At 48.5% G+C, this 25,438-nt stretch overlaps 1 protein-coding gene across 1 annotated transcript in view; it reads right to left on the reverse strand.

Annotated features, from left to right (window-relative positions):
* Window positions 1-396: 396 nt before the first annotated feature.
* The window catches only part of LOC141994191 (Krueppel-like factor 5), a 40,633-nt gene continuing 15,591 nt past the window's right edge, over window positions 397-25,438 (reverse strand). The window contains exons 2-5 of the mRNA XM_074964368.1: window positions 12,940-12,984; window positions 8,009-8,903; window positions 5,022-5,081; window positions 397-837 (exon numbers count right to left, since the gene is read on the reverse strand). Coding sequence (XP_074820469.1) covers window positions 659-837; window positions 5,022-5,081; window positions 8,009-8,903; window positions 12,940-12,984 — 1,179 coding nt within the window. The 3' untranslated portion in view covers window positions 397-658. The remainder of the gene's footprint in view (window positions 838-5,021; window positions 5,082-8,008; window positions 8,904-12,939; window positions 12,985-25,438) is intronic.

Genomic DNA, 25,438 nt, shown 5'->3' on the forward strand with positions numbered 1-25,438 from the left:
TGAACAATGGCTTTGTCGTCTGCTTTGGATCTGTCCCAGCCGCGGCAGCACTTCTTGGGGATAGGTTTTCCTGCCCTTGTTTCTTGCAACCACAGGGGTGAAGACTAAAGACCTGACTTTCCAAACAAGCCATGAACACTCACTGCTATTCCTGCATGGCCTGAATGTCCTGTGTGCTAAACCTGTGGTGACAACTTGGTTATGGAATAGCTCAGTCCAAGAAGGCTCCACAAAGAACTTGATAAAGGCTTCCCATAGCCCAGCGGCCCATCTGCCCAACATATTTCTGCTCATTCCCAACCAGAGGCAGACCCCGAAAGGGAAGGAAAGGCTCCAAAGAGTTTGAGACAAAAGGGAAAATTGCTTCAGAGTGAAAAATAAATAGCAAATTCACTGGAAGGGAGAGTCCTGGAGTCCAAGGAACATCTCCTGGTCAGGAAGTGGGATCCTGGCCAGGATACAGATATAGTTTTAATCATCCTTTAACTAAGAGTACCTTGGTGACAGGGCACAAGGAGGGAGCGTGCACAGAGCTCACACGCTGCCATTTGATCACAGCATGGTTTTGTTCCTATGTACAAGACGAGTCATCCGTCCAAGAGGAAGGAGTCCCAGCTGCTCCTGGAAGGGAGGCAAGAGCAGTGCAGGAGCTCTACCACTAGTTCTGGTGTCTCTTCATGTGCAGAGCCAGGTGGTCGGAGCGGGAGAAACAGCGCCCGCAGGCTAGGCACTTGAAGGGCTTGGCACCTGTGTGCTTGCGGTAGTGCCGGGTAAGCTCGTCGGAGCGGGCAAAGCGCCAGTCGCAGCCTTCCCAGGTGCATTTGTATGGCTTCTCTCCTGCAGGGGGCAACAGGCCAGAGGTTACGGTGTGCACCAGAGCAGCATACCAGTGTCCAGTACTTACCTGTCTAGGCATCCATCCGTCAATCTCCATCCATCCCTTCTCTTTAGCTATCCATCCATCCTTCCTTCCCTTCTCTTCTAGCTATCCATCCATCCTTCCTTCCCTTCTCTTCTAGCTATCCATCCATCCTTCCTTCCCTTCTCTTCAAGTTATCCCTCCCTCCCTCATCTTCTAGCTATCCATCCATCGCTCCCTTCTCTTCTAGCTCTCCATGCACCCATCCCTTCCCTCACACACATACCCCACTCTCTATCTATCCACCATCCACCCATGCCTACGCATACTCCTCTATCCATCCCTCCCCTCTATCTATCCATCCATCCATTCCTCCTCCTAAGCACATACCCCTCTATCTATCCAACCATCCTCTCATCCCTACACATACCCCTCTAGCTATCCATCTCCATATGCATTCCTCTATCTATCCATCCAACCCTCCCCCTAAACACATATCCTTCTATCCATCCATCCCTTCCCTGCACACATACTCCACTCTCTATCTATCCACCATCCACCAATCCCTACACATACTCCTGTATCTATCCATACATCCATCCATCCCTCCTCCCAAACACATATCCTTCTATCTAACCACCATCCAACCATCCCTACACATACCCCTCTCGCTATCCATCCCCGTACTCACTCCTTTATCTATCCATCTTTCCCCCTCTATTCATCCATCCTGCCTCCCAAACACATCTTTCTATCCATCCATCCATCCCCCTACGCACCCCTCTGTCCAACCATCCATCCCCGGACATATCTAGCTAGCTAATTATTCTGGTACGTAGGCATGTTCTCCTATGACATGTGCAGTCACTCACTGGGCGATGCCTAACTCTTCTTGCTCAGCTGTACCTGAACGGTCACTCTCCAGACCGTGAACTTCCCCTCCGAGATGAGGGTATCCCTACAGCAGCTGAGTCAGGCTCAGTCAGGTTAGGCTGCAGTGCTTTGTACAAAGTCCCTGGGTGTTTCTGCTTTGACTTTTGATGAAACATCAAAATTTTCCATGGAAGAGTCCAAAGATTTTTGTTTTCCAGCTAAATTTTCCCTGGAACTCTGCCCCCACCTCACACTCCAACCAGCTCTATATTGGCTCTTCACACTGTAACATTTTGGTGCGCAGAAGAGCTCCTGCAGGAACTTTTCAGTGTGTTTTTGTGCCTCAGTGTCCCCACCTCCCTGTTTATCCTGCAGATCAAATGGGGAAGTGTCTCTGCCAGCCAGGAGCTTGTGTGGAAAAGCCACTGCCAGCCTCACCCAGCTCCTCTCCAAATCCAGACAGGCTGGCCGCACCCTGCAGCGGTTGCAGCCCGGGAAGCTGAACTGAACTCTGGACTGAGTGCCGCAGCCCACGCTTTGGCAGGGCGTGGTCCCCTCAAATATTAGTCCTCGCTCTTTAACAGCCTGAGCAAGCAGGCAGAGTTCATGGAATGTGCTGACTTTCCCGACCTCAAATATTTACCATTTCATCGGCCAATTATGGAGAACTTAACAACAGCTCAAGTGCACGTACACAGGCAACATGCATGTGCATGCCTTAGGATGGGTGCACGTCAGATGTGCCCACAGACACAGGCATACATATTTGAGCATAAACATATCTGTGCATGCACACAAACATGAGCTCTCACACACACACACACCAAGTTCTCACATGATGCATGCACACACAGACCTGTGCATGCTAACACAGAGACAGGCATCTCTGGGCACATATGACACATACTCATGAACATGCCTGTTTTCATGCACAGAAAGCTTCTGTATACAAGCCTACGTGTACATTTGCATGCCCCCACACAAACATTCCCATGCACGCATGCACACACACAGAATGAGGCGTGAACCCAGCAGCAAACAGAATGTGAAGAAATGCAAAGCAACTTAGCTTTCTGCCAGGCGTGAGAAATATGTTTATAGCTCAGGTCAATAAGAATTTAAGCTCGATTTACAAGCAGCACTTGGGAAATTTTATGGCACACTCAGGATCACATGGGTTTGTGGGCGTCTTTATTAGTTTTCTAAACTGAAAGACAAAGGCGAGGTTTGCCCCGCTCAGACTCAGCCATTGTCCCAGCCAGGTCATCTGGCTGGGTCAGCCACACCAAGGCCTTTTACTTTCAAACAATAACAGGTTGATCTCCAGGATGGAAACAAAATGCTTTCCATTGTCCTGCAAGCTGGCTCCTTCCCCCAGGACAGCATGGCAGGACAGGCTGGAACAATGGGCCCAATTGGCATTCCGATCCCCCGGGAGGTGGGTGAGCGGCCAGTGGGTTATATATTTAATCGCACAATGGCGCCAGGGCAATGAATGGTGTCCCCTGGAGATTGATATGGCCTAGACCATAGCAACAGGCAAACCACAGGGGAAGGTGTTCGTGATTGGGCCTGATAGACTTCCCAGGCTAGATCCCATTGGGTGGGTTATCCCAAATAGCTTTATTAACCCTTCAAGTGACTGAGCGAAGTCACTGCCAGAGTGCAGCTACTTGTGGGATGCTAAGGTACCATGCGGGTTAATACTCTGGCCTTTCCACTCTAGATTTCTGGGTACTCATTAGGCTGAATATGGTGGCCTTGAGCTTGTGCGTGGGGAACACTTGCCTGCTACATAACCTCCCAATATAGTTGACTCATCAATGGCTTCCTCTCCACCATTCTGGATTTCCCCCTATCTATTTTCACCAATACTCCTGCCAGTTCAAGGCACATCCTCTTTCGTCCCTCTGCCCCAGGAAGAGGGCATCTTGAGGCAGGTGGTGGAAGGAAGTGGTCTTACGTCAAACTCAGGCCCCAGCAGGGCCAATAAATGGCTCCACAGAGAGGCTGGGGTTTGCCTCATCGGGTCACTGTACAATGGCTCAGGCAACTTTTGAGAGCTACACATCTCTCATGCGAAGGGCTAACGGGCAAGGGCAGGGCCCTGGTTGGGGTCAGCAGAAGAGCTCTTTATTAGTAAAGAGGGGACTGTTGTTACCATCTCCCCATCCTGAAGCTCCTTCTCTGGGAACTCAGTGCCCTTCCTTACTACCGTCTGCCCGTAGTAGCTTGGACACAGCCCTTGGCCTTCTTTCCTCCCATCTCCTCCTGAGGCATTCTACGTCATACGTCTCTACGGTGCACGGCTGAGAAAATACTGCACCTCATGCCTCGTTCCGGAGCCTGATAAGATGAAATAGGAGCAGAGCCAGGTGGGAGAAATGATTCCCAGGCTTGGGACTTGCTTTGTGATTTGTTCGTTGCTCATAAAAAAAGAAAAGTGACCCCAGGGACAGCTTAATTGCACCCAGTAAAGATCAACACTTCTATAAAAGAGATTTATGAGAGAAGCTCTGGTTCTGGGACTGGCCAAGGATCTGATAAGGGCTCAGGCCGTCCTCGGAGGAGCCCTCCGCCTGCCTGCGTTGAGAGGGGCCAGGGGGCTGGGTTTATGCAGGAAACGCTGGGGCACTGTTGGATATTTTTTGTTTTAATTAATTGTTCAGGGCCCAGAGTATCGAACGCTGGGGCTCTCCCCTTGGCTCAAAGGGGAAACAATTCACCAAGGGGATGGCCCTTCCCCTTCTGTATTCTCCTCATACGCTGTGTATATGCAGCCAAATCACTTCAGGCTGCACTCCCCTTGGCTAAACAGTGCAAGGCCTGGTTAGTACTTAGATGGGAGACCTCCAGGGAAAATGCAGAGGGCACAGAATGAAATGGGCAGGACTCCTCCCCAAGTCTGTATTGAACCAATACCCTAGCCAAGTGCAGGAGGTCTCTAAAGGTAACTCAGGGCATGTCTACACAGTGCGGTAATGTGCAGGTGCGATTTCTAAAGCACACCAACGTGTCACGCACCAACTAGTATGTCTTTTGTTCTCCCAAACACCACTAGACCTCTGTGACTGGTTCCTCCACAAACACCGCTAGACCTCTGTGACTGGTTCCTCCACAAACACCGCTAGATCTGTTTATCTAACTGCATTCACTGTGTTTGCGATCAGATTGCACTTGGAGTAATACCACTGAAATCAACAGCTACCACCCCAATGATGGGTATGGTATAAAAATACCATGGCTAGAGAGATCCTAAGTATTATGGCGTACTCAGGTGTACACTTACCTGTGTGAGTTCTCTGATGTGCCTTCAGGTGGGAACTCTTGGTGTAAACTTTCGTGCAACCTGTAAAAACAAAACAGAAACCCCTTAGGGTGAAAAATGTTTCATTCTAATGAAGCTTTAAAATACACACACCACGGTTATGGTGAGCTGCAGCAAATCCGAGTTGCCAGAAGGAAAGAGGATTGAAAAGAACTGTGGGTAATCGTTTGCAAATTAGTACATGTGTAAGGCTTGTTTCTACAGCAGCTAAACAAGGACACTTGTTCAGACTGAAGACTGCATGTGTCAGTGGGGGCGGAGGAGTTTTTTCACCCATAAGTTGAGAGCTTTTTGCAGCAAGGAGTGCACAACAATGGCAAATCAGGCATGCAAAGGAGCATCCAAACTTTCTAACAGGACCCCCATGTGTTATTCCTTAGTACAATCAATTCTCACATGTACGTGTCTTGACTGGGGATGGGAGAATCAGTTTGAATAAGATCAAATCTATCAGACCCAAGATACCATCCCACGCTCAATCTGAACCTTGTACGTAGGTGGCATAAAAATGTTAACTTCTGCATTATTATTTGACAGTTTTGCGTTGCCTCTGACTTTCTGGATTCTAGAACCACTGCCAAAAGACTGCAAGAAAGGCTCTTTTTTTGTGGTATTTCCAGATCCAGCAGAAGACGATGATGTATGAGAAAGTGCAAAGAATTGGCAAATGTGTGAAGCACTGGCCCAGTTTTCAATATTCAAGAGCAGAGCAGACTGAAAAATGTTCGGAGGCAGAGTTTGCAATCAGAAAATGCAGGTTCATCTAAATCAACGTATTTCGGAGAAATGTGTCAATTTCAATGATACTTTTGAGGACAAGTGCCAAAATTTATGATTTCGACTCTCTCATTTCTTTTCTATAATCGCTAAAGGTTTTCCTTCTAGGAGATAAAAAAGTTTCACTTTTATTTAGTGTTTCATTTCGTTTCATTTCAACTTTTATAATATAAGAATCATTTTAGTATTGCATTATATTTATATATTGCATCATTAATATATTATAGTGTTTTGATATTATCAAAACAATGTCTTTACCTTATTTCAACATAATTGAAACAAAACATATTGATGTTTCTGTACCAAAAACCTTTTGGAATTTTGATTCCATGAAAAATTTTGAAATTCAACTTTTCTGAATCAGAAGAAAAACAAATGTTGAAATGCTAGACTCTCCCATGGGATGGAAATTCTGCTTTCCAATTAGCTCTATTCACAACATGCAGATAGTTCAGCTAAACATCAGATTCATCCAGACATTTGGTGCTCATCGGAACTGAAGCCATACTCCAAATTCTTTGAGTTTGGCACCTCACTAGCTTTCCCAGCTCACAGCTCTTTTATGCTCTCTCTGGAGTTCAGACCTCAGCTTCCCTAAAATTTAAGGGCTATTTTTTCCTCTGCTAGGAATCTGTTTTACCAAGATCAGATTGATTCTTCTTTGTTTGAAGTTTACCATACATAAACCAATGTCACTGAGAGATTGCTGTGTTGCATCTACCAGTCTGGTACTCAGATGCCCCAAGGAAATGCAGCTGATTAGGGGAGTCCCCCACCTCATCGCTGGAACTTGTAGTGACGTTTACATAAGCCACCTTTGCAGCTGAGGTTCAAACCAGGTCTCCTTTGGTCTCTATCAGTTAGAGATGGGACCAGATCTAAACACACTTCAACTTAGAGGGAAACTGGAATTATAACTGAATTTTACTAATGACCCCTGTATGATGGGCTAAACCAAAACGTTGGCTCTGAACATCCCCTAACTTTGGTGTGTCCTAAACAAGGCCACTCGTAAAACTCTTGGTTGTTTTTGAACCACAGCTATTGTAACTCTGGATATTCTCATCACCCGTATCCTTTTTTGAACCTTGCTAACATCTTGGCCTGAGGGATATCTTTTGGCAATGAGTTCCACACGCTATTTGTGTGTTGTGTTAATACAAGCATTTCCTTCTATCAGTTTTCAATGCTTTGCCTGTCAGTTTCCTTGAATGCCTCCATGCTCTTGTATTATTCGTAGATTCCAAGGACAGAAGGGACAATTGTGATCATGTAGTCTGACCTTCTGTATAACATGGGCCAGAGAACTTTCCCAAAACAATTCCTAGAGCAGATCTTTTAGAAAAAGATCTAATGCTGATTTAAAAATTGGCAATGGTGAGAATGTTCCAATGATGAGTTGTTTCACTGGTTAATTACTCTCACTGTTAAAAATTTACACCTTATTTCCAGTCTGAATTTGTCTGGCTAGACCTTTCTCTGCTGGATTAAAAAGTCCATTATTAAATATTTGTTCCCCAACAGATACTTACAGACTGTAATCAAGTCACCCCTTAACCTTCTCTTTGTTAAGCTACATAGATTGAACTCCTTGAGTCTATCACTAGAAGGCATGTTGTCTACTCCTTTACTCCTTCTCGTAGCTCTTCTCTGAACCCTCTCCAATTTACAAACACATTTATTAAGACAAAGGGTAAATAGCAAGACTTGATCTACCTCCTCTGGAGAATCCATTATTCTTTATACCTTTATCATGTCCCCTCTTCTTCAACATACAATCTACCACATGGGAAAGAATAGCTCATATGCAAGCTTATTAGCCAGCTGCATCAAAAGGAGAATGTTGGCTCCAGAGTCTGAAACTGCTTCTTTGATGGCCATTGCAGAGATGAGCTGTCTGTCATGTGGACTGGAGCCAACATAGTATTAGTGGTGATATGCCTCTCACAGATACTACAGTGCACCTTCATATAGTATGCACATAGATATCGCTGCATAGCTCACCACTACAATGCATCCACCTCTGGTGGAGGGTGTCAGTCAGCTACATAGAACAACTTTGGGAGGAGGGGACATTTTGGACAAATGCATGGCAAATTTCAGACAGGCTAGAGCTACGCCCATCACGAAAGAATTCCGACACCAAACCAACACAGCCGCTGTGGCTATACCTGGGTAATCACAGTGATGGATCCTCCTTTTCTCCAGCTCTGGGTTGTTGCGTCTGTTGTATTTGGGCGTTGGCATGATAATATGCCCCTGAGAGAGGGTCCCGAGACCGTTTGGGAGTGTGGGGATCTGGGACGACTGTACCAGCTTCAGTCCAAATGTGGCTTCATAGGAGGGCGGGGGCGAGATGGTGTTGATGAGCTCGGGTTGATTCTCAGGGCTGCCAGGCTGTGAGTTTGGAGGTGAAGGGGGCAGGTTCAGTCCTGGGACAGGGTAGAAATGCCCGGTGACGTTGAAGTTCCCCTGACCTTGGGAGACATTTTGGAAGTGCTTCACTTGTCCGCCGGGCTGGATGGGTCTGGGGAGCATGGCGCTGCCCGTGGACATGGTGACGCCACTGATGGTGTTGATGGCTGTGGTGCTGCCAGTAGAGGGCACCATTGTGGTGACATCAGCATCACCATTGCCAATGGGCATCTGGTAAAGCTGGGCCTGCTGTAGGCTGCCAGACAAAGGGATCTCCGAGGGCATTTCCTGCTTGATGAAGATATTGTTCACCGCCACCGACTGCGGCATGCTGAAGACACTGGTGAAATCTGGCAGCGTCTGCGTCGAGCCTGCTGCGGACGAGCAGGGCTGGGTGAAGCTGGTGCCAGGCTCTGTTTTGATCTGTGGGAAGGGGGTGAGGGGTTTGGCTGGCCGGTAGAGCCCGGTTCGCAGGTGCGTGGTGTCAGGCAGTATCACATTGATGTTCACGCTGTATGGCGTGGAGGAGGGCTTCTCTGTCGAGAAGAACTCATCTACCACAGAGGCACTCTCCCTGCGGTACTTTTTGTCTGGCACCATTGGAACTGGCAGCAGCTGACTGGAGAGGTACTTGTCCATTTCAGAACGTGCCTACGGGGAGAACAAAAGAAAGGAGTTCTTGAGTAAAGCATTCAGACGCTATGGTGATGGGCGTGCTACAAACATCTAAGATAGGAGGGTGGCTAAAGGGCACGAAAGGACAATGGATTCGGATGCAGGAGTGCAGCTCAGCCACTGACACCCTGTGTGACCTAAGGCAAAGCACTTACTCAAGTCTGTGCCTCCATTCCCCGCTCTGTGAAATGGGCATAATCCTTCCCTAGCTGTTGTGAGGATAAAATGGCTGTTAGGTGCTTGAATACTGCAGTGATGAGGGATGCATAAGTAGTTAGGGAGAGAACACAACAACAGCGAAAGGGATGCAGTCAAATAAAGAAGTCTAGGATTTAGATTTTCTATATAAATAATAAGAGGGGGAGAACTTAAAATTAAAGCTGATGAGCCTAAGTCCGAGCACCAGATCCAAGTGCCCTCAAACCTTGGGGGAGTTAGGATCAGGATCTGAACTTTGAGGTTCAGGCCCAACTCTCCTTTAAACTATATAAAACTCAATTGGTTCATTGTTCCTTCGTACTGCTTTGAAAATAAAAGGATGAGGCTGGGTTTTAACTGTCGCCCACAGCCCTGGGAACACGTTGGCCTCGTACTAGCACATGAGATCCTAGATCTGAAACAGACTAGAACAAAAGGGAAACGGATCTATTTTCATTCTCCCTATGAAACATTCACATCTGTAATACAACAGAGCAGAGTTTTAGTCCTATGAATTTCTATGTATGTTTACGAATATCATCAAACTCCAGATTCCTTCATGATTCCTATCTGACAGAGCATCTTCTGGACATGTTCCCATTGATTCAACAGTCTAAGGGCAGCAGCATACTAAGAAATTCAACCCCTAGCATCTGACGACTCAAACTGTGCTCTGTGGTTAACGATACTACCAATAATACTCCTTAATGGAGCTGCAGCCTTTAATTATGTGGTTACCCATGTGTCATTCTTATTACATAGACCTCATATACTCACTCATATGTAACAGAGCTGGCAAAACAGTCCAGTTTCCCTGGGCCCTGCAGATACAGGCTGGCAGAGCCCACTGAATACTGCAAGAAACCAGGCTCATCTCTTCACCGCCCACTGCGCATTCTGCCAGAAGGCTTTGCAGCAATGAACAGCATCGCTATGCGCCAACGTCTTCCCTGGTGCAACCTGACTGCCGTCAATGGAGACTAATTGGGCCCAAGGTGTTTTACTCACCCTGCACATTATATGGCACAAGACATGTCTAAATCTCCTTCAAAGGATTCCCAGACTTTGCCCAATTGAGAGCCATACTGGCAATGCGCCAGGAAGCGAGAACCACGCCTAATTTGTATTTACTGGAGCAAGTATTGCAGCCGCCCTGCTCTTTAAAATGGAGGCAGCTCCCTGACACTACATGTCCCAGCATGCAATGCTCCATCTTGATCAGAGCAGTTTGGCTGGGACATGAAATCTCCAACAGGCTGCTGCTGCAGAACTGTACCGGCTGCACTGGGACCTTAGGCTGCTGTTGGCTGCACCTAGACTAGCAAGAAGTGTTCTACCCACCTGTCTGGTGTTATTAGCATATCATCCTTGTCAAGCCAGATGTGCTGGAAAGCTCCCAGCTATCACTAGAGGGGACATTGTCAAAGCAGGGGGGTGAGGGATAGTTTGTTGCCCCAACAAGTTCAGCTTGTATTAAATGCCTGACCTATTCCCCTAGGTGCTATAGGTTCAAACACTCTCCTTTGATCTGGGACCACCCCTGTGTCACAGTGACAGACAATATGGACCGGAGCCACAAAGTGCAAACCTAGAATCAGATCAAACTCTGAACTTTTCCAACGTTTCAGAGATGTTTGCACTCAGGTACTGGGGCTGGGCTCATTCTAGGGACACGCCCGCACTGCAGTTTGGATCTGAATCCCAATTTCCACAGCATTAGTATCCGTGGTTCTTATTTGGACTCATCCCTGGGTGAGGACTGCACAGAGCCCTTGGAGCTCCGCCTGCTCTCACCTGGTTTTTCTGCACTCGTGCCACTCCAGCCTGTTATTTTTAGAGGCAGGAATCAGATCACTGCTAGGCAGTACCAGGGGCTCTCCCTCCGCCTCTGAATGCCGCACATACCTGAGCAATGAAATGACCCACTCGCCAGGGAGATGGAGGAGGGAAGTGTGGGTGTCAGACATATTTTACTTCTAAGGTTCCCTTATCTCTGGTATTTTGATTTCTTGCTTTCACTTTACAGGAAAGGAGTTTTTCTAAGAGGTTTCCATAAGGATGCCCAGATCCTCCAAGGTATTTAGGCACCTAACTTGCACTGAAATCAATGGGAGTTAGGCACCTAAATAGCTTTGAGGATCTGGTCCACTGGGTCTTTGTGCATGAATTCCATGCTGCTCTGTTTAATCCTGTGCATTCTCAGACAGGGACTCCTTAATCCCCACCTCACCTCTGCAAACTTCACTGAACCACCAATCATAATAAATTACACCATATTGCATCTGCTGCCCCCAAAGGAGACTCAGCAAACTGAATCTACCTCTCCCATTACTGAAATGCAGCCAGCTCAGGGATGGGATAGGGCAGCTGATTAGCAGCACCCCACAAGCCCATTGTGTGGAACAGGAAGTGTACCTAGGCTCAGCTGGAGCACCATTTATAGGCCAGCAGAAGGGGATGACCTGAGCCCAGATACAAGCAGGATACCTGGGCTAGCCCCTGCACTGTAAAGTGCAGTGGAACCTGGAGTAGTTGCCAGGACACCCCTTTGTGTGTCATCTGAAAGGCAATCCCCCTGGCATCAAAGTGCACCCGTAACACTGTAATTGGACACTGGCTCTATCCTGCGTCCCAGGGAAGAGTGTTTTTACTGTTGTATGACTACGCCTGCGTTGTGCCAGGCACTTTACAAGAACATCATAAGAGACACTCCCTGCCCCCAGCGCTTCTCAAAGGTGGCCACCGTGGCCGCATCGCGCCACCAGGGGCTTTTCTTGCAGCCACAGCCTCCTGGGCTGTGATTGGGCAGGAGGGAGGGCAAAGTAGTGGACCTTCCCCGGTGCTCCTGGATGCACTGCCCTGGTGTTGGCTGCTGGGGCCGCCAGTAGGGGTTGGGCCCTGCCCACCTCTGGAGACACCTGGGGCACAGCGCTGGAGGAACAAACAGCTGGTGAGATCCCCACCTTCCCAGGGACGGTGGGCTTTGGGCTTCAGCTACAGCCTCCAGCAGCATGCTTCGGGCTCCATCCCTTGGCCCCATCCTCCGGCCACAGAGCTTCGGGCTTCAGGCTCCAGCCCCCCGTTGCCTCCCCAACCACTCCCATCACCACTGGCCCCTGCTGCCTCCCCCGACCCTCCATCCCGGGCTTAATTTGTCCAAGACTGAGTAAGGCTGCTGTGAAAAGTGATACTTTATGTTTGTTAATATCACTTTTCACAACAGACTGGCTAGCTAGCAATCAATCAATTACAGTGATTTGGATGTGTGTATGTGCCTATTTATTTGGTTTTCCTAAAGCTAATTAAGTATTTTAGGAAAAAGTTTGAAAGTGGCCACCAGCAAGAGTTGGTGGCTGCACTGAGGCCACTCAAAAATTTGTCCTGAGAACCCCTAGCAGATAATATGGAGGGAGGGAGAAGGAAATAGGTGGAACCCATTTTACAGCTGTAGCATAGAGATGCGGAGAGATTCAGAGTCTTGCCTGTAGTCACATATGGAACGTGGTAGAGCCAGGAACGGAACAAGATCTCCTAAGCCCCAAGCCAGAGCTTTCACCACAAGACTCCGCTTCCAATCAGCAGTACAGCTCATCTACAGCGTGTACTGCATCCAGTATAGTGGGGAGAGGGACAGGGAGCGGAGAATTCAGCACGCTCTATTTACAGTTTCTTGGCCCTTAATTGGGTTCTTAGTGAACCCCGGGGATGGATCTGCTAAGGAGAAACCAGCTGCATTTCATGAAGGCACCCGCTACCCCGAGTGAGCTTTACGTGTGGCAGAAATACGCATGTATAGAATAATAAAAACCTTCACCTCCATAGTAAGCGGCATTCGCTGCTCCATCCTCAGTGCAGTAAGCTGTGGAATAAACACAGCCCGTTACTGGGCAGTCGTGAAGCAGTTCATAGTAAACACGAGACTCAGCATCTTATGGAGCTTTACCCCCAGACAGGCCAAGGCGTGCACGCGGACACGCGCGTCTCCATTAACACTTATCACACTGTACCAAACCCAGTGGCCCTGCTGAGCAGCCATGTTGCCATGGAAGCTCAGGGTATGAATGACTCGGACGTGCCAGGGGCCTGGCTGTTGGAGAGAAACACTCCACACAAGGGCCCTGCAGAGCAATGTGTGCTTTGCTAGCCGGTTGGCTGGGGCTTTCTTAATGCTGGCTGCCATTTTGCATGTGCACCGGGGACTGTCCTTCCGTGCCTGGCTGCACCTCAGCAGCCCTCTCCCAATGTCGTTAGTACCACTGGCCGATCAGAAGGACCAAAAACGCACACATGAGAGCCAGTGAGCTAGAGAGCTGTTGCTCCCTCTGCTTAATAACCCCGATGGCTGCTACCTGTGACTCCATCTGGTCCCAGCTGCTGTCAGCAGGTTCCCCCCAGTCCGTCCCCACCCAGCCGCTGCCTTCATCTCCCAGAGGATAGGGGTCTACTTTCCACTGTTGCTTGGTGATAGTTGCTAGGAAACACAGGGCTAACCATTCTTTCTGCCAGCATCCCCAAGAGGGCATCCATAGCAACAGCACCCCACCAGCACAGGCGGTGCAACTACATAGGCATCACCTTGGGGGAAGCCAACAAGCCTGCCGAGGCCAGCGGGGCCCCACCGTGGGCCAGCCAAACCCAGCAGAACCCAACGGACCCCAAGACTAGTTTAATTAGGGAAAAAAGCCTCCTTTGTAATTTGCATGGTCTGTTTTTTAATGCCTATTGCTTTGAAACTCCACTCCAAACAGCGAACTGTTTGAATGCATTTGGAATCAATTTTCATGTGTTTTCCCTAATGCTTCTGGCAGAGCTGCAAATCTTTGCAAATCTGCACACACACAAAATGGAAATTGTTCTAGAAAAGGGTGGGTTTGTTTGCAAGAAATTGTGAATTTGTGTGGGGGAAATTCTGCAACAAAATTCTACCTTGTGACAATATCACAAAATGTCCCTACATTTATTCCTGTGGCAAAATTACCTACGGAACACATTTACACATTTTGCTGCAGGATCCATCCAAAAATTCAAAATAAAACAATAAAGTCATGGGGAAGGTTTCATGGTTTTAGACTGTGGTCAGGAATCCCTAGATCAATGGTCCTTTTCCATACCACAACCTCTTTTTCCATACCAGCACTCCCGAATCCCCTGCCCATGCAGCCATTTAGTAAAATTGGGAATGCAGTGATCATGACCCCCCAGTTGAGAGCCCCTGCCCTCAAGTTTTGAGGAATAAGTTAGTGCTCTGTGTTCAGAGCTGTGGCCTGGTGCTCTGAGCACAGAACTGCAAGCCAGGGAGATACATTCAAACCCCAGAGCTAACACCAGGTAGATCCTGGGCTCAGAATGGAACAAAAGAGAACACCAGCTCCTTTGATCCATGAGTTTTTATGGCTGAGCCTGTGGACGAGTCACTCAGCATCCCTCCTGCCTCAGTTTCTCTACATGTTAAATGTGGGGTGATACTATTTACCTCCCTTCCAGGCAGATGAGGGTTATGAGGATAAGCTGATGTCTGAAAATCATTATGTAAGTGGTTACTATTGCTGTCCGCCCCACCCTATGATCTGAGGGCATCAATGCCCCTCGTTTCTAAGCTCAGCAGTAAATCCCATTTCTTCCTTATAGAATGTGGGGAACCCATTATCCTTAGGTTTGGAGACTGAGAGCAGGGTATGGAATTATGCTGCTTTGCCCCGATCTGCCACTTTCAGCACTTTTCTTGCTTTCCTTGTGGACAATGCACGTCCGGGGGATAAACCAACCAGTCAGATGAGTTGGGAGCTGGTTCTCGGCCTGCTCAGCGGGCCTCGGCTCTCACTTCTCTTAAGAGGCCTAATCCTCCCTGAGGGGCAAAGAGGGATTTCCTGGGGTCGCTGGGTGGGTCTGCTGCCAGGGCGGACATTCTTCAGGTCGATGGGGAAAGCTGCCATGCCAAACCCCGTGGAGCTTGGTGACCCCTGACTTCCCAGACAGAAACGGATCACCTTCTATTTGGGAATAAACCGGCTGGAAACACAGAGATTATGAAAGAAACAAGACTTGTGGGGAGGGAGTGAAGACAAGAATCGCAGTGTGAGGCCCATAGAAGCTATTCCCAAATCCTCGTAACCCCTGCGAGGTCAGGCAGTAACATTGTCTGTTTGTGAGATGGGAGAAAACAGGAGAGAAGTGACTTGCCCATGGCCACCCAGCAAATAAGTGTTAGATCAGGGACTCGTGCTCTCCAGCTGTCAGCCCCACTAAGCAATGCTGCCTGTGAAGACAGGAGTCCTTCAAGCCCTCAGCTCCACTAGCCAGCCCTGCCCTTTCAAGGAAGCAGTCTGAACAGATGAACATAGCAAATTCAGACCTTTGTTAGCACTCTGGAAAAAGCAAAGCGTGGCTTAGCCAGAATGGCCGACTGAGTCCAGGGCCGGGAGGGTGGTAGGCAAGAGCAGTTAAAAGTTTTACGTCCAGTCCATAATGTGCAGACCTGCCACAGCTCCACCAAAGCACTAATGGAAAGGGACAGCAGCCAGGCATCCAACTTGCTTGTGACCAGACCCTGTGAGAAGGCTTGACGTACTTTGAAACTTGCAAGGATCTCCAGGGGGAAGATGAGTGCCTCCCCGGTAAGCTCGGCCTGCATCGAAGCTGTTTGTTGTTTTTATGATAGGTTTTCCCTGGAACGCTTTTGTTCTGAATAAACAGTACTTTGCATAATACAGGCTGGCAGGCCACTGGTTAACCCCTTCATTGCCCCTAAGACAACAGGACTAAAGTCAGACCCACAGCGGATTGCAGGAGGAACCGCATCCGAAATCCAGAGGTAGAGAGTTGTGTGACTCTGCTCCAAGACCGGTGACAGCTTGAGGCCTGTGACCTAATTGGGAGACCCTCCCGGAGGGGATCAGAGATGCAGTTACCTCAGAACTGTGCCACCAGTGTAAGACCTTTAGGTACAAACATATCCCTGGGCTTCTAAACAAATCAGCCCTGCAGAGGAGGAGGTGCCCTGTGACAGATTTCAGTGGATGGAGCTAGTCCTTTGGTCTCCTTCTAGCCCATCCATGCCATTTCCTGTGACTCCTCAGACTAATTAGCACTAGCTGGAGGGAGCTACAGGTCAGAGGAAGCAGGCATATCGACTGACCTTGTTAAGTGACAAACACACCAGGTAAGAGTGTCAAATAACCTAAAAGCACAAAACATCCCCATTGCGAAAATGAAAAAGCAAATCTCATGACATGCATGCAACACAAATCCCACAATGAGTGTGCATTGCCCACCCTTCACAGGCATGCAACATGGACTACATGATGAGCGTGTATCACCAGCACATCACAGGCGTGCAACACAAACCCCACGATGAGTATGCATCACCAACCCATCACAGGCGTGCAACATGAATCCCACCATATGCATGCAGCAGAAATCCCATGACGGATGCACACCATAGTTTGGTTTCTGCTTCCTCTTCCTGGGCTATTCAGTCAAGGGATTGGAAGGCAAACAAGAAATTGTCTCTGCTGCTGGGTCAATGAGTGACACAGATAATGGCTTCTATTAAAGACAAAGGGAAGATGCAGCATGAGCCTTTCCTAGTGTAACTGCCTATCCGAACTCATCACTCTATGACCTATCTATCGGAACAGCAAAACAGAGTCATTTGAAAACCTCTTCCATTCATTTCCTTATGCTTGGTGCTCCATTGCTCGGGAATTAGAAGCACAGCACATGCCAGTGTCATTGGGCCCAATTCGTCAGCGGTCCTGATCTCAGCACCTCCTAGGATCAAGGGCTCAGGGACTACTGATGATGTTTTGGCTCGAATGTTTTCTGGCCAGAACTGGAAGATCTTTGAGATAATGCACCTCACCCGAACCCACTCCATCAGCCAGGCCAGGATGCTTAGGCTCAGCAAGTTGCATAAACATTGGCCCGCTTCAGTTCTGCGCATTCACAGGCAACGAATTTCCACAAACCTGAAAGTGTGAGATAACCGGGTCTGTACTGGTAAGAGAGGCAGGGCGCAGGTGGGTAGTGTGAGGACAAAGAACCCTCTCACTTCCACTCCTCTTGCAATAAGGAGGCAGAAGATCCAGACTGGGTTTTGAGACCTCCTGGAAACAATTCCTTGCTGTGATGCTGGATCGGAAGTCAACCAGTTGGTGTCCTCTATCCCCTCCTCTGGAGAACAGGCTGCCTCTTCTGAGCTAGTCCCACAAGAAGGAGGCATTTTTTTTGTCACCTTATGATTCTCTTTCTTTCTTTCTTTCTTCTCTGCTTCTTTCCAACAAGAACCCCTCCCACCCCCAAAATGCACTATACATTTCAGGAATCTTCTCTCCTCCAGTAAAATCTCTGAGCCCCGTTCCGCTCCAATTCTAGAGTAACTGAGCCCGGTGGAATAAGCGAGAGCTGAATTAGGCTCTCTGTTCCCATGGCACTGGAATGGTGAGAGCAGAGTCCTGGTCACAGCAGCACACTGTAAGGAATGGGATCTTTCGGCTTGTGGCTTAACTGTTATTGTTCTCTAGGGTACGCCCATACTGCAGGGGGGAGACAGCCTCCCCGCCCAGACAGACAGACTCGCCCTAGCAGGGCTTGACCTAGCACGTTAAAAATAGCCGTGTGGACGTTGTAGTTGAGATCAGGGGGCTACCCAGAGTGCGCACCGGAGCCACAACATCCACACTGCTTTTTTTACCACACTATCTGGAGCCCAGCTTTGTGGGTACATCTACACTGGAGATGAGGTGATCGCTTCCAACTGAGGTAGAAGTAAACATGCTAGCTGTGACTGAGCTAGCATGCTAAACAGAGCAGTGTCGCCATGGTGGCATGGGAGGAGGGGTGAGCTACACCCCCCCCCCAGCACTATCCCATCTGAGACCCTAGGCATGGACTGGGAATCTAGCCTAGCCTAGCCCATCCCGCTTCCCACACCGTCACAGCTTGCTAGTTTTAGCAAGCTAGCTCAATCACAGCTAGCGAGCATATGTCCACCCACGCTGACAATTACACTTCCAGCTCATGTGTGGACATACCCACAGGTGTGAGTGTGACAAAAGCCACTTGAAAGCAGAATGCTCCTAGAAGGGCTCTCTCCTTACGCGCGCCGGGAATCGCAGAGAAGTGGGCATTAGCCAAGCCTTCCCACAGAGGGGAGTACGCAGTGCTCTGCTGCCGCTCCCCCAGCTTGCCTGCAAGCACAGGAGCAGCCGGCTCACTTGTAACGCTGCCCATTGAGGTCTTCAAACAACTTCGCTCCCTCACTAAAGAGGCTGTTACTAGCACAGGTTGGAAAATATGCATCAGACCCACTTTTCCCTTGGAAAATGCTGTTTCCACTACACCAAAATATTTCACAACCTCGTACAGATTGTGATGAAACTGCATTTTGAAAAATAAAAATACGAAAAGCCTTTTTTTTTTTTTTAAAGTGTTGGAACTTCCCCTTTTGATATTTCCAGAGCAAAAAGCTTCCAGTTTTTCATTTTCAAATGGCGATAGTTGACATATTTTAAACAATAAAATACAATTAAGTAAGGGTCAAAATCAAAACAAAATGTTTTCATTGATCCCAAATGGCTTTTTTTTTTTTCAGAATTTTGTTTTGCAAAAAAAAAAAAAAAAATCATAATTTTGGCCTTTCCCAAATTGGGATGAAAAAAATGTAACATCTGGAATTTTTTTGTGGGATGGAAAACCATTTTTGGACCAGCTCTAGCTGTTTGCATGCACAATTGTTATGCTTGTCCCTGGGCTGACTGAAGAAAGTGCAGGTGAGGACTCAGTGATGTGCTAACCTAGTCACCCATTAGGTTCTCCTCAATTACATGAAAAGTCAATGAGCTGGTGCTTTAATTTCAATCATTTCCTCTATGCCTACCACAAAGAGAAAAAGGATTTAACCCTTTCCCTGGCTCACTGACAAGTACCTAGCTTGGGATGAGGTTATGGGCAGTAACAATACTTGGGATGTTTAGAGTAGCAGCCGTGTTAGTCTGTATCCGCAAAAAGAAAAGGAGGACTTGTGGCACCTTAGAGACTAACAAATTTATTAGAGCATAAGCTTTCGTGAGCTACAGCCCACTTTATCGGATGCATAGAATGGTATTAGTTGGGGATTGATCCTGCTTTGAGCAAGGGGTTGGACTAGATGACCTCCTGAGGTCCCTTCCAACCCTGATATTCTATGATTCTGTTAACATATAGTAAGAAGATATATATATATATACATACAGAGAAGGTGGAAATTGCCATACAAACTGTAAGAGGCTAATTAATTAAGATGAGTTATTATCAGCAGGAGAAAAAATACTTGGGATGTCTAGATACTGCAGGGAGACACACTCCAGAAATGATTATACTGAAAGTCTTTAGTACTTTCTAGCAGGGAATCACCAAGCTTTTTACAGAACAAATGAATTCATCCTCTCAACTCCTAGTGAGTAGGTATCAGCAGTACCAGGTTTACAATGGCTCCCGTGGCTCCCTGGAGCCAGGCCCATGCCTAGAAGGGGCTCTGGCCTGCTCCGCTTGCACTGAGCCCTGAGACCCCACTCCTCCCCCTGCTCACTACTTGCTCCTCTCCGCCCCCTGGCCCCACCCCCTGCTCCTCTCAGCCCCCTGGCCAGACCCCTTCTGCACCTCCGGCTCTGGGCAGTCTCTGCTTCCCACCACCTATGGGCCCCACTTGTCTCCCCAGAGCTGAGCCACCTGGGACTGGTGCAGAAGCCTGGCCAGTCTCAGCCAGGTGTGTGGGGACGTGGCGGGGAGGGCGGGAGACAGTGTGGAGGGCTTGGCTGGGCAGGTCCTGGCCTGGGTGATTGCGCCACTCCCGAGGGTCCAGAGAGATTCCCCGCCCTGGGACCAGCCCAGCAGACACAGTCACCTCCCAGCAGGGCTGGTGAGTGCGGCCAGGAGACAGGGCTTGGGGGAGTGGGTCCGTGGGGAGTCTGGGGCGGTGCTGGGCTGCGAAGGGGCAGAGAAGATCTGTGTGTGTTGGGGTACTAGTGCGTGAGGGTTCTGTGTGCGGGGTGCTGGGCAGTTGTGGTGGGGCTGTGGGCAGGGGTGGTGTTGTGCAGGATGCTGTGCATTTGTGGGTGGGTCTCGTGGGGCGCTGGGCATAGTGGGCCCTGGGGTCTCTGGCCATAGAGAGTTGGGGGGTATTGGGCGGGAGGGGGGGCTGTGTGGCATGGCATGGGCCTGCCCCCCGAGGGGAAGGGGCATGCTGGCAGCACAGGGCCGGGCAGGCCACTGTGTGTCTGGCAACTGCTGGTTTGTAAATAGTGCCCTCGCATTGGGTGGAGCAGGGCCGCCCCTTCCATGCCATGCCCCAGTGCCCCTGGCTGGCCCCCGACTCCGGGGACTGACCTCCCGTGCCATGCTCCATTGCCTCCATGGGGACCCACAAATATGTTTGGCGCTGGGCCCACAAAAGGTTAATCCGGCCCTGGGTATCAGAACCATTTTTCCAGAGGAAACTGAGGCTCAGAGAGGTGAACTGACTTGTCCTAGACTAGACAGCAGGTCAGTTGTAGAGGCAGGAGCAGAATCCAAACGTACTGGGCTTTGGCCACCAGACTGTAATGTGCCCTGCCCCACCCAGCCAAAAAAAAGGGGGAAGGGAAAAACACTTAAAAAAATAAAATTTTCATTTCCAATTTTATCATCAAAAAAATCCCTGAACAGTTTTGTACAAAACCATACCATACCATTTCATTTCTTTTGAAAATTTTCACAAAAATTAAAATGTCATTTTCGAGTCACACAGATGACTTATGCGCCACGGGATCCTTAGCCTCTCCAAAGAGACAGCTAACAAGGGAAGCAGTGACCAGGATGGCTATCCACTATGACCTGGGCTGAAATCCACCAATTTCAGGATGGCCACCACAAAGGAACAATTTGGTGCTGCTGTCTCAGTCTGGATTCAAACCAATGCCCTAGAGGTAGAACGTTCCATAAAACCAAGATCACATCCTTTCTCCAGGGCCATCCAGTCAGTCCAATTTAGTCCCTTTTAGAAAAGAAAATTTAAAGCATCCTTTCATCATGAAAGCTCATGTTTTAAAAACTGACTAATCTGGGGGGACAGACAAAACAATGGCTTATGCGCCCCCTGCCGTTTCAGCAGCAACAGCAGGCAACGATCACAGTACCTAGAACTGTGCTGATCAGTTCAGGCTGCTGGTTTGATGATTAGGTGCTGTCTAAGCTGAAGCTGTTAACTAACAAACCACCATAGCAACATCAGGTGTTTCCAGCACCCAAGCAGGGAATCAATGTCTGCTAAAAACAGAAAAGGATCATTACGTTGGTAGTGGGGGGAAAAAGCCATTCAGCATTCCTCCAGGATTTTGATTTCTGACCACTCCAACCCAACGTATTTGCCATCGGGTGCTTGCCGTGATACCAGCTTTGAACCTGCTCCTGCAAACAGGTAGGACCTGGTTCAGAGCCTGGTGAAGTGAATGGGACGTCGTCAACAGTCTTTCACTCAGGACCCTTTATGATGATGATGGTTTATTTTGGTAGTGCCTAGGGGCTGATGGACAAGAGGCCCCTATTATGCTAATCACTGTACAAATACAGACCCTGCCTCAAAGAGCTTTCAGTCTCAACAGATAAGGAAGACAAAGGGCAAGGGAAAGGAAATAGACAAGGCCCTAAAGCATGGGTGTCGCTTTACTCACCTGAGTAGACCCACAAAAGCCAGTGAGACTACTGATGTGAATAAAGTTACACAGGTGCTACAGCGATACAGGTTCTGGACCTCCATGTGTATGAGTGGGGCTTCCCGCTAGTAGCTAGGCCACATACAAGACTCAGCAAAAGCAGCTCTTCTTTAGTTCCAGTAGGAGAGACTTGTTGTTTTGAAGCTGAAGGACTAGGATTCTAATCCCACCTCTTCAAGTGTGTAGCAGCAACCCAGATCCAAATCCATAAAGGTATGTAAGCTCCTAACGTCCATGGAAATCAGCAGCAGTTAGGAGCCTAAACACCTTGTGGCTCTGGACCCAAGTTTGTTGTCTGCAGGCATGGATCTGTTACAGTGCAACCACTTTCCCCTTGCACACACACCTGCTAGGAACACAGTTTCCAAGCTCCTAAAAAGGAATTACCAACAATAGGAAGGAAAGACATCAATCAGAAGCCATGACAAGTTCTTGGCAGCATCCCTTTAAAAATGTGTGTTATAAATAGAATGTATTTATATACAGATTTGGTTCCGTATCAGCATTTATTGTCCCTTTAGTTAAATATTGACCTGTACAAATATTTGCATCTCTGATCATTCAGTCTTGATATTGACCTCAACTGAAGTCAGTTTCTGTTTGTTGCCTCATTTGTTCTAGAACTCTCTGAGTATAAGAATTAGTGATAGCACAGGCAGCCCGGCCTACCAGGAGAAAAGTCTGAGATTCCTTTCAAGCAACTCCGCACACACAAACAGAGGGCCAAATACTCAGCCAGTGTGTATCATCATAGCTCCAAGGCAATCAATGCACCCAGATCCCCAGCTGGTGTAAACTGGCCACAGTTCCATTGAAGTTAATGGGTCAAATTCTCAGCTGGTATAAATCGGCGTCTCTCCACTACAGCCTCCACTTAGTATCAATCCCAGCCAGCTACCACAACTTTACAGGTGTTAAACTGTGTCTGCATTATGTGCTAAGTGGGGATTCCAGTGGGGTTACCTACTCAGGGTTGCTAACTCAATATAAAAAAAATCACATTGTTCCCTAGCGTACACAAGGCCCCTGGGGTTATGACCACACTACAGCTTTCTACCTTGAGTTAATGGATTGCCACTTAGCTGGAGGTAGCTAACATGGTTGTAATCCCTAGGATGGGCACCTTACATAGGTTTGTTCCAGGTTTGGGAGTTAGGAGCCTAAATATCTTTGAAGATCTGGGTCAAAGTTTCAGGGTAAACCGCACACATTTATGTCCTGCAACAAAGTTTATGGAGCATCTGCAAAGGCATTGGCTCCCCTGATTTAGTTGGCAATGGTAGAAAACTCGTGCATACAAACCCGGAGAGCCTGAGAAAACCCCTCAAAAGCCTGAAGTTGGGCAGAGGTGTTCAGCTTTTGCAGGCAGGATGGGGGAAATTTCCTAATCAACGCTATTTTTCAGAAATCCGCTGCTCGCTTCGCTGAGGCTGGTGCACAGAGAAGACCCAGTCTAAATCCAAGCTCTAAACCCTAGGTCCAAGCTCCAGCGTCTACCAAACAGAAAATGAGAGGACACATTTGACTGGGGCTTTGGGAAAGGGAGCAGAAACAACCGTGAATCCATAACTGTCATGGTAAGACCTCCCTTAGCAGCACTACAGGCCCTGGCCTTGGATCGAGCTCTTGTTCTGTGTTACGCATGGCTGTACTGAACCTGGGCTGTTGCCATTGATGGAGTCTGTATCTATGGAAAACAACCTAGTCTTCTGAATGAAATATTCCAGATAAGTGACCGGACTGAGGGGCACCCCCATCAGACATTAGTGCAAATGCAGACTCTGCTATCCCCAAGTTGAAGAGTACTCCCTACCTGTTCAACATTATTCATAGATTATAAGGCCAAAAGGGACTTCTGTGACAATCTACTCTGACCTCTTGTGTAGCACAGGCCCTGGGGCTCCCCTGAATTAACTCCTGCTGGAACTAGAGCAATCTTTTAATGCAGGGTTTGTTAAGCAACTTTTTTTCCCCCACCCTTATGATTCCTGGACAACTCCAGGTCTGGTTATTTGGGCCCTTTCTTAGCAGCAACCCTGCTCCAGATCTGTTATTGCCCTGATCTACAGTATCTTCTCTCATCTCACTGTGGAAGATATCTCACCTGACACACACAGCACAACTGCAAATGCTTCTGCGCTGGTCCTCCAGAGCTAACAAACAACACTTCCTATGCAGAATAGACAGCTGAGGGAGTTGGCAGACAGGCAGTGAAGCCGTCTCAGAATTTATCGCTCCCCAGGCTAAGCCTCTCAGGAGGAACCATAGCGTTAACCTGGGTCAATACTCGGATCCCCAGGAGGCCTGCGTTTGGGAAGGCAGGAAATCACAGCTCAGACTTTCCAAAGGAATCGTTTCCAATGTAAATTCAGGCTCTTGTAATTTGTTAGCTAGTATAGGTCATTAAGAGCCTGATCCCTGGCCCACCCAAGTCAGCTGGCATCTTCTCTGCCCCAAGCCCTGGTAGAGCGCATATTAGCAGAGCATTGGTGCAGATGCACTGAGCTGCATGAGGTCAAAGCCTTCGATGCCTTCAACTACCTGTGACAGGGACTGCTAAAGCACTGCAGCCAGCTGGAGCCTACCACGCTTCTGTTATTAGTTATTTTTCAGCCCGCACCAAGACCAGGGCCCCATCATGCTGGGGGCTGTACGCGCACACTGTGACAGATAGCTCCTGCCCCCAAGAGCTTAGTCTAAACAGACAAACCCAGGCTGGGCAGAGAACCAAAACATACAGAAACTTTCCCAAGACCACAGTCCAGAACAGAACCCCAGAATGTCTCCTGACCTCCCAGCCAGTGGCCTGCCCACTAGACTGCACTGCCTCTGCTCCGGTAGGGCTGCCTCGTTGGAAAAGTATTTACTTTTTTAACACCTGTTTTGAAAGGCAGGTTTTCAGTGGGAGTCATGTAGTATGTCCTTCCACTCTGAAAAGTAGTTCCTGGTGGAAGGATTAATCTGATATAAACAGTAGGTGGGGGAAGCTCACCGGGAGGCCAGATTCTGAGCTCAGGCCAAATATGGATTCTTCCCTGGATTCACACTGGTGTAACTGAGACCAGAATCTGCCCCTTCCGCTTCTCGACAGCTGTCACCATATATACTGCACTGCATTTTCTGTCTGAACTTTCCCCCTCCTTTAGCTCCTCCAGGTACCTAAGCTCCAACGGCCCCTTGTCTCCTCCTCCCCATGAGCCTGGTTGCCTTTTTCAGGCACGATTAGTGACCCAACAGCCTCTGCCAGCTCCAACTTTGCAAACTGGGAGTACAAACAAAATTCCATAGCTGCTGACTAGTATTTGCATTGGAAAGGTGGCCTGAGAGGGGCCAGAAAGGGAAGGTTCCTGGGGCGATGGAAGGGGAGGGGAGAGGGAGTTTAAAACTGCCACATCTCAAGCCTTCTTCTGCTTCCTCCCGTCAACCCCCAGCTACAGCTTGATCCAAAGTCCATTGAAATCAACAGAAAGGCTCCCGCGGCTTCAGTGAGCGTTGGATCCAGGCCTGTAGTGAACTACAGTAAGAGCCTTAATGCAGCGTAGTTCATCCTCCTGTCACGTGCTCCTGCAGTGCTGTAGCCAACCT

The sequence above is a fragment of the Natator depressus genome, chromosome 9 (genome assembly GCF_965152275.1).
Source record: "Natator depressus isolate rNatDep1 chromosome 9, rNatDep2.hap1, whole genome shotgun sequence".
Taxonomy (NCBI): domain Eukaryota; kingdom Metazoa; phylum Chordata; order Testudines; family Cheloniidae; genus Natator; species Natator depressus.